We start from the raw sequence: 8,908 nt of genomic DNA, 5'->3' as shown, positions 1-8,908 counted from the left end.
GCATAGCATTGAGCCCTAAATATGGCCTTATTTTTAGTAATTACAAGTTACATTGGAGCTTGTAATTGTATACAATAAATAAACTGGCTTAGTTGATTAAAAGTTCTGGTCCTGAAATTGAAGCTGAGATGTTTAATTTAGCATCTAGTTATCTTACCAACCATTAGTTCCCTCCGAGTTTCTTTCCTCAAAGTTTAGTCCCAAGAAGCTCATATGCAATCTCTGCCTATCTATGTGGGTTGTTTGCTAAAAGGATGCTCTTTTTTTGGTCAGCGATAGAAGGATGGTCCTTGCAATGTCTCAAATTCTATTCACCAAATTGAAGACCTTCACATGAGATAGACCGAAAGTTTCTGTACGAAGCAATCCTGATTCTTATTTTAATAGCAGCTATTCGGTTACATTTTTGGACACAACGATCTAGCACACAAATTTTCGGTTACATTTCTTTTACCGCTACTACTCACTAATCTTCTCGGAGAACCTAAACCTTGAGCATATATAGGGAATATTTCGTTCTTCCGGGTTCACATTTCGTTGAACGAGTTAACTGACTTGTGGGCTAAAGGGGTTCAAGATCATCTGTTCATGGGCTGGGCTCGGGCTGAGCTTTTTGCCAAATTTTGAATGGATGAGGAGGGAGTTTTTGGGGGGCTGAGTGACAGCCCAGGATGTTACCCTTATTTTTCTATGCTTCTGTAAACATAGAAGTTGGTAGAATAGTGAGGTCAGAAGGGATAAGGATTGAGGTAGTGGGAAATGATTTGAGGACTCAAAATTTGAAAAGAGGATATGACCTTTGGTTGGGTAGAGTTGCTGAGGGTTGTATATTTACCAGGTGGGCATGGTTGAGATCACTAGTTGCAATTCGGGTTGGACATTATTTAGATGACTCCATCGAAAATACTTGCAGTCTGCCTTGTAATCGTATAGATGGATGATTACAAGAATCTCGAGAATAAGAAAGCAATGAGAAATTTTGAGATGGCCTAGCTTTATATGCTTCAAAGGGTAGCTTCCCGGGTGGTTACCATCAACATGAGTTTTAAGGCAGTCTCCATTGTCTTCATTTTGGATTTTTGTGCATATACCTGACCATACTTGAGAGAAAGAAAAAGGTTAACTGAAGTCTCATTATCAGTACACGGTATTGAATAAAACGGCAAACCAACAAAATTTCAGATCTGGTGGATGCTGTTGCCTAGACTGGAAAGATCAGCATGCTGCAATCATTTTATAGTTTTTATGCAGCTCAGCCCACATATGCAACATGTATATAATAACATGTTGAAAGTCTGGGTATTTGGACTAATTCTAGGTTTTTCCTTGAACCTTTTCATTTCTACCATCTTACACTCGAATTAAGGTTATTTATCGAATTTTACAACTGAGGGTCTGAGAGTTTGGTTTCATGTTATATGCAATTAGGAACACCTTGAGAAGGAAAAAAAAAAGGTTAAGGCATTTCAGTTAGAACTTTCTGGTGGAATCACACTTGCGTTGCAAAATGATGTTTAAGTAACAATTTATGACGTACAACATTATGAAGTCATTTGACACTGTTTTGCTGTTTTATTTGAGCCTACGGAAGTCGGAAGGAATAAAATACTAGTAGTAAGAAAGTGGTGTTCATGAGGGAGAAACTGCATGTCATTGGAAGTGAATAACATAAAAAGGAGCAGCCAGCCCTGAGTAACGAATAAGAAATTTTTTGATTTCGAGGCCGAAACTTTTTGAACCAGATTGGTATGAACAGGAGCTAACCCAATGAAAGATGGGTTGAATTCTGGTCTCCAACAGGCAACAGATCTAGTGCAATCAATCGGGGTTAAAAAAAATGCTAGTACCTCTTTTGGTATTATATGCTTTCAAGTTTCAACCCAATGAAGGTTGGGTTGAACTGTTGAAGTATGTACTTTCTCTCTCCTCAGTCTTCAGGATTCATTCTTGGAAACATTTCCGAGGCCACAGTTATCGTTTCAACCTACATAGCTAAGTAGCTAGGGACCGACGGGGATTATATGAAACAAACCCACCTTTTATGAAGCAGCTGATGGCTGGGGAATGGGGACACGGCCACACTGTACGTTGCCTCACCGTCACCGATACCGCCCACATGAGCCGAACGCACAGCACGAGGAATCAGTAATAGGACATGAATTTGCAGGATTCCATGAAGGATGACTTGGACGTCTAAGATGCAAACAGGAATGAACAGCTACTGATCAGCTGGCGTTTCGTTTTAATTACTTTTTTGAGGTTCTGCTTGGAAGGACACTGAAATCTTGCTGCCTCTTCTCCTTAGTCCTCATGAAATGACACCTCCTAAGTCCTAATAATCGGATTCAGTTCATTTGCGGCAAATTTAAGGGTCGATGTGCCTTTCCTCTTTCAAATCGTGGGATTTCTAACAATTGGCTCTATACGATCAGGACAGCACAGGACACAGAGTGACCGTTCCATTTCCATACCAGGGCAAACAAGCGCCATATCGATCCTTCCAAACAGAACTTCAAATATTTCCCGAACCCGAAACTGTGTGAATATAGATTGATGTGGGTGTGGGGAGACGGCAAACTGATCATGGAGAGAGGAGAGAACAGAGAAGAGTTCAGCGGTACCGTGGTCCTCCATGACATCATAGTCCCGACTCCCAAACTACTGTTTCGTCCTCGCATTCCCCATGTATGTGCGCCTTTGTCTATCACTTCATCTCTACTACGTGTCCATATCCCGAGACAAGAAAATGATTTGAAAAGCATGCAATGCAGATCATCGAACTAGTGATCGCAAGCTACCATGCATCGATCGATCTGCGAATTGTAATGGCATAATTGACCGAACTGATCACTCGCGTCTTTGTTACAAATTAACTTCACAGAAACAGCTAGAGAGAAACAAAGAAAAAACAGATACAGCAAAACATAGAAAATCCATCTCCCCCACTCGATCCTTCTTTCGCTTGGTTTGGGTTGCATTGACTATTGGATCATTGGGTCGACATGTCCTTCGCCTTCTGCTCCATATATCCAGCTGCTTCCTGCATGCGCCGCTGCGCATAGTCCAAGTGCTCAGGCAGTGTGGCTCGCTTCCCACGCAAGTAATTCAGGATCCACGAGAAAGACGACAATGCCGCCAGCCCGAACGCAGCCGCTGCAAGGAACCCCATCACCGCTAACCCAATAGTGGTCGCTGCAGGGATCAACACTGGGCTGAAAATTATCAACAGTGGCGTCGACACTACAAGGCCGATGACCGTGGCAGTTAAACTTAAGCCGGCGACGGCGAGTAGGAAGCCACCAATGGGGAACAATGTTATCACAGCCATGACTTGGGAGCTCGAAGGACCCTTATCAGGGAGAAGGCTGTTGAAGGTGTTTACTGGTTGCTGGGTGGTAGACATGAGATGGGTGGTGGGTTTTCGATTGACTGGGTGAGAAAGTGGTTTCCTGGTCTGGGCGCTTGGGTTTACTCTTTTTATTGAGACTTGAGTTGGGAATCAGAAAGGGGAGAGAGAAGAGGTGTATTTAAAGAAAGGGAGAGATTGACGCGTGGGAATTTGTTGACACTTGGTTGTGATTTGGGGGATTAAGGCTTGCATGATAAACAGGTAGGTCTGTTGCCACATTTTCCTGTTTGGTTTGGTTGATGCTAATTTTCACATGCAAACACTCGAAATAAAATCAGAATTCAGAACAACCGCGTCACCAGTCTGCTAACCCAGAATCAATCTCCCATGGCAGTCCGGAAAAAAAAATAAAAAGAAAAGAAAAGAAAAGAAAACTGTGATCTTCCACGTAGAAACTTGTTTGGGTTGAAGACGTTGCCACGAATTTAATTCAAAATACATGGGGTGTTGGTATTTTGAATTCAAAAATTAAGACTGTGTTTGGTTTGAAAGAAAAGGTTGGGAAACTTCCATCCCTTCCTTTCCCTACCTTATATTTCAAGCCAAACGCAACCTAAAAGTCAGGAATGATACTGTGGAATGCGGATATCAACCAGCAGGATTCCAAAATTACAACTTTTAAGGTGTGAGATAGGTCTATTGATGTAAAGTGCATGAGTGAGCTAGCACATGGGTAATATTCCATAGAACTCCATGAACGATTCCTATCGACCATAAGATTCCTCTATGTCATTGAAATAAGTGTACAACAAGCAACTTAAATTGTTCTGATCAGGAGGCATTTTACAAGAAAAAAAATTAAAAAGAAATATAAAACAACAGATATACAATTAAAGAAGCAAATAACTTTGGTGACATTTTTATGCGGCTAAATAAAAGTAAAAAATTGGGAGACACTTGTTGTTACCCACTTATTGAGCAGCTTTCTTTTTTCTCGGAAAAAAAGCACTTTTGACTTGTAGAACTGTTTGGTAAGAGTTAACAAAGAGGCACTTTTTTTGCACCAGTGATGGCATATAGCATTTTTAGGGAGACTGATAAGAAGAGTAAAATATGAAAAGAATAGAAGAAAAAAAAAGGCCAAAAGAGTGAAATGGCTTGCTTTCATTCCTATTTCGCAATGGATTGGGTCAATTGAGTTGGGGGTGAGAGTGGGGAGATTGAAAACTATAAAACCCATTTCAGCAATTTGGGTCAGTTAAAGCGGGCAGGGGTCGAGTAGGACTCCAAAGCTTCCTGGACATAAATTACATGAAAGGGTGTCTGTCATTCAAAAATTCATATTTGGGAGGAATTGTTAAAAACTCTAGCCTCCATAGCAACCGAATTTGAACACACGAAACTTTAGTTTCCAACCTTTTGACTCTGACAATGCCCCCTAACTCCGATGAGGGTTATGAGTACCCTCCAAATCTTCTTTTATGTGTGTATGTATGTTTGTAGTAAAGAGGTTTTGATACATATCCAATCATATCTTTATGCCTGTATATAAAGAGATTTAATTTGATACATACCCAACCATATGTTAAAAGCCTTGACACTGATGGATAAGTACAGTAAAGCAAATGATGCCATATGCCATCACGGTTTGTAATAAAATTCTCCATATATCTCTTAATCTATGCAGCTCCACAATGATATAAACCTAATTCAACCTTATCTTAACCCGACCCCAATCCAAATACATCAAAATTCAGCCTAAGCTCAATTCTTAGGATTGGGGCTAGGTAAAACCCGATGCAACCAGACAATTTGTGTATTTCCTTCCATTGTATTGAAAAAATGTAAATAGATAAATAATCAGACCAATGTATACCTATTAAGGCGAGACAATTTGTCCAAAAAAAAAAAAAAAAAAAATCAGTGTGAGAGATATTTTTTTGGTAAAATACGTGAAACCCAGTTTGGTAGATCTTTTTCATGGAGCAGTTTTTAATACATGAAGCCCATTTCTTTTTTGGTAAAATACATGAAACCCATTGAGTCCAAATTATGAGGGTCTTACTTTGCATACCATAAAATAAAGCCATAAATTCAAATATACATATAAATTTTCATAATTCAACAGTAGATGTTAGAGCATGGAGTCTGTGGTGGGAAAAAATGTGAGTGCCCCACTGACCATGCAGTTCCACCCTCCATGAGGTTGATATCCCATGCCTCCACTTTGGAATAAGTGATGTCATGCCAAGTGAACATCCTCAACTACTGTTCCATCGATAAAAAAAAATCAGATTAATTACTTTCATGTATTCTTAACCAAGTGAAGATATTTACCTACCTAATTGTATGAGAGAAGTGATATCACAACACAGAAATTGCTTTTTACATGACAATAATACAAACACACCCTTAATTAGTTTTGGCTGGGATCTGGGAGAGTAAAAAGAACAGAAGGAAACATAAATAGCTCTCGGGTTAGATTATCAAATCTATAATAGGGAGGACCCACAAATTTTATGGACTTAACTGCATGTCACCTCTATAAAAGGTGAGAAGCGTGTTATTGAAAAGTATAATGGTACAGAACAATCACATGTGTGCCCCCAATTCTCATCATATCATCTCAGTTGGAAGGAGAAAATTATTTGATTGGTCAAAAGAAAATAAGAAAAGCTTTTGATTTTCGCATTATGTATCATATGTATGCCTCTCTGCCTCTCTGGTTTCTCTACTGTTCAGGTCCTGCGATCTTTTTGCCTCATTTTACTTTGGCCATGTGGACCGTTGAAAACTAAGATAGACCATTGATTTTATGGAGTCATCTGACAGATTTAATGGTGGAGATTTTCGGTGTTAGCTGATCAACAGGGGCCAACATGATTATCGTACCTGGAATGAATTGGATGGTACTGTGCAGTGTGACTGATTGGCTTTCTAGTATTGATATTGAGAAACAACTCATTTCTCCATCTCCATTTCTTCCTCCACCTAGAAAGTGCTCTAGACATGTAAGCCTTCATCAGTTTCTTGTTTGTGAATTGTGATGTGAAGCTTTCAGGTTATTTTTCTGAGTCAGGTGGCTGAAAGCCTGAAATGTCGGAGACCGATTCCGCCGTCTGGTGCCTCTTGAGGAGGGCTACCTCTCTGTTGTGTAGCCCATTACCAGGAAAAAAAATAATTGCATATAGACCTGTTTATAGGCCAGGTTTGAATCTGGCTTGCCTCTTTATCAATTAGTACAGTCTTGAGTATTGACATAAAATGTCCTGTAATTTAATAAATTAATAAACTACTTCCTATTTACTGAATTGTAAATTGTCGGGTTGTACTTATTTGAAAAAGCCTTACGAAAAATAATTGGGTCTGGTGTTTAAAGCATGAGTCTGAGTCCATGGGCCTAAAATTTTGTCCAACCCAATAAATAATAGGTTAGACTCTCCTTTTAATCTATAAATAAATAAAAGCAGACCGGACCAGACCAGTCCATCGAGCTACCTAATCCATGAACAAGTCAAACAAATGGTTTTTTCTTAGTAAACATTTTTTTTTTGAGAGGGGGGTTGGTGTATTGATCATCAGGAATGATCAAGCATTATTGAAGCACTTCGAATTTGCTAAGGTTGTCCTTGTAAGATTGTTTGATCGGAACTACATTTAGTTAGAGGAATTGTTTCATTGTAATGGACTCTTTAATTCCATTTCGTTTTTTTACTGATAATTCCATTTCGGACCACTTTGCAGGGACTACAATCTTGGCCACAGATATATCTAATAGTTTCGTCCAAATGAGGATGCAATCAGGACTCTGTTTAGAAAAAATGCCAGCCACTGGAAAGTGTTTTAATTTTTTAGTGTTATTATCTGAAACACCATCCACTTTACTGACGATTTTAAAATTCCTTGATTTTTCTTTTTTTTTTTTCTTTATTTTTTTGCTCCGAGGGACTACAAAACGGGGTAATAGGCTACGGGATAGCTGATCCCCGAACCCTGTAGGCGGGATTTGATTCTAAGTCTTCGTTACAACTAGCAGGAGACCTTACCCATCAGCCGGTTGGCACCTTGCAAATTTCCTTGACTTTTCAAAATCTTTAAGGGGACATTTTACAATTTGAATTATTTTTTTTTGTTGTCAGTTTCAAAAATAAATCAAAACTATATGGTTTGAAAATAGATAATTTTTCAAAATAAAAAAACAAAAAACATGTTCTTCATTGCCTATGTATTTTTTGTTTTCATCATAAGTGTAATAAAAAAAACATGTTCTTGAATTTCTTGTTTCGAAAATATATTTTCATCTAGTCTCATGCTACATGTATCATATAATTTTTATATTAGAAGATTTGTTTCTGTTTTAAAAACCAAAATGATGACATTAACACCCCAAAAATATTTACTTTACGCATTTTCTTAAGGCTCAGTTTGAAAACAGTACAAATGTAAATATATACACTATAAATACATACAAAATAAAACAAAATATAACATTTTGCACTCTACATATTTGCATTCATATTCCTCCCAAACTCAGCCTTAAAAATTAATAGTGTTTGGAAGATAACAATGATGCCTTTATTCCACTTTATCTTTCGAAACCAAATTTAAAAAATAGGCGCATCCATCCAATCAAATCAAATAGAATTGTTGATGTACGAAAATACCCTCAAGAGTCTTCTTACTTATGTTGTATATATTCTAAAGAAACTCATGCCATGTGTTTGAGCAAGATTGTGATCTTGTTTTACCTCTTCATATCTTCAAGCGCTTGTCGCTATATCATATTTTCATTGTCACCAAATACGTGGAATAGAAAGCCAGATGGCGCTAGAACCATTTAGTGGTTCTGTCCACACTTAGGACCATACATTAAACCAACCAAGGGTATCTTGCACTCCCCGGACCGTTAAAAGTGAATGTAGATTAGTCTGCGTTTGATTTTGTCTTATTTGTTTGTGAGAAGTAAAAATGTTGTGATCCCACTTTATATGAAAGAGTATGAAGGTAGGAAGAGGGTACTTTGATTCGAAGTGAGGTTGGAAGCAAAATGTAGTCCCCATTTTAGAAGAGAGAGAATTGAAGTAAGAGGAAAGGTTGTGCAAATTTTGCATCCGTGCCCATTTGGAAGGGCTTTCATTCTTTGGCTTATGGCATTGCAAGGTAGGTCTCACACAAAAAGCCATAATGAAAAACCCATAGCCCAAAAACACTTAATAGGACATTTGGGACCGGTGCGTTTTACAACCGTTCTGTTTCTATTGATGTGTCATGCGTGCCACATCAGTAAATAAACATAACCGGTAAAAAAAAGGTATTTGGTAGCCTTGTTTAGAACAAACAAACATTTTTGTAATAATTAGCTTTGAGATTCGGGAAAGGAGGGGTTTATTGAAACACCAATTTTTTGTTTTTTGAATCACCTTGGTGACATGGCACATTGAAATTTGAAAAAATTGACTATTTTTTGAGATGTCACACAGTTGTCATTATAAATATATTAGAATATTAAGTCAAATCATTTTAAACATCCAATCAACATAAATCACATTTTTTTTGTGT

At 38.1% G+C, this 8,908-nt stretch overlaps 1 protein-coding gene across 1 annotated transcript; it reads right to left on the bottom strand.

Annotated features, from left to right (window-relative positions):
- Positions 1 to 2,834: 2,834 nt before the first annotated feature.
- LOC148862737 (oleosin H2-like) lies at positions 2,835 to 3,497 on the bottom strand. The gene has a single exon (XM_088979515.1). The coding sequence runs from the start codon at positions 3,401 to 3,403 to the stop codon at positions 2,990 to 2,992; it is 414 nt and encodes a 137-aa protein (XP_088835641.1). The 5' UTR covers positions 3,404 to 3,497; the 3' UTR covers positions 2,835 to 2,989.
- Between the last annotated feature and the right edge of the window lie 5,411 nt (positions 3,498 to 8,908).

Source organism: Nelumbo lutea, chromosome 3 (assembly GCF_056320005.1).
Source record: "Nelumbo lutea isolate HS-2025 chromosome 3, American lotus-T2T, whole genome shotgun sequence".
Taxonomy (NCBI): Eukaryota; Viridiplantae; Streptophyta; class Magnoliopsida; order Proteales; family Nelumbonaceae; genus Nelumbo; species Nelumbo lutea.
This window is presented reverse-complemented; position numbering and strand designations above follow the sequence as displayed.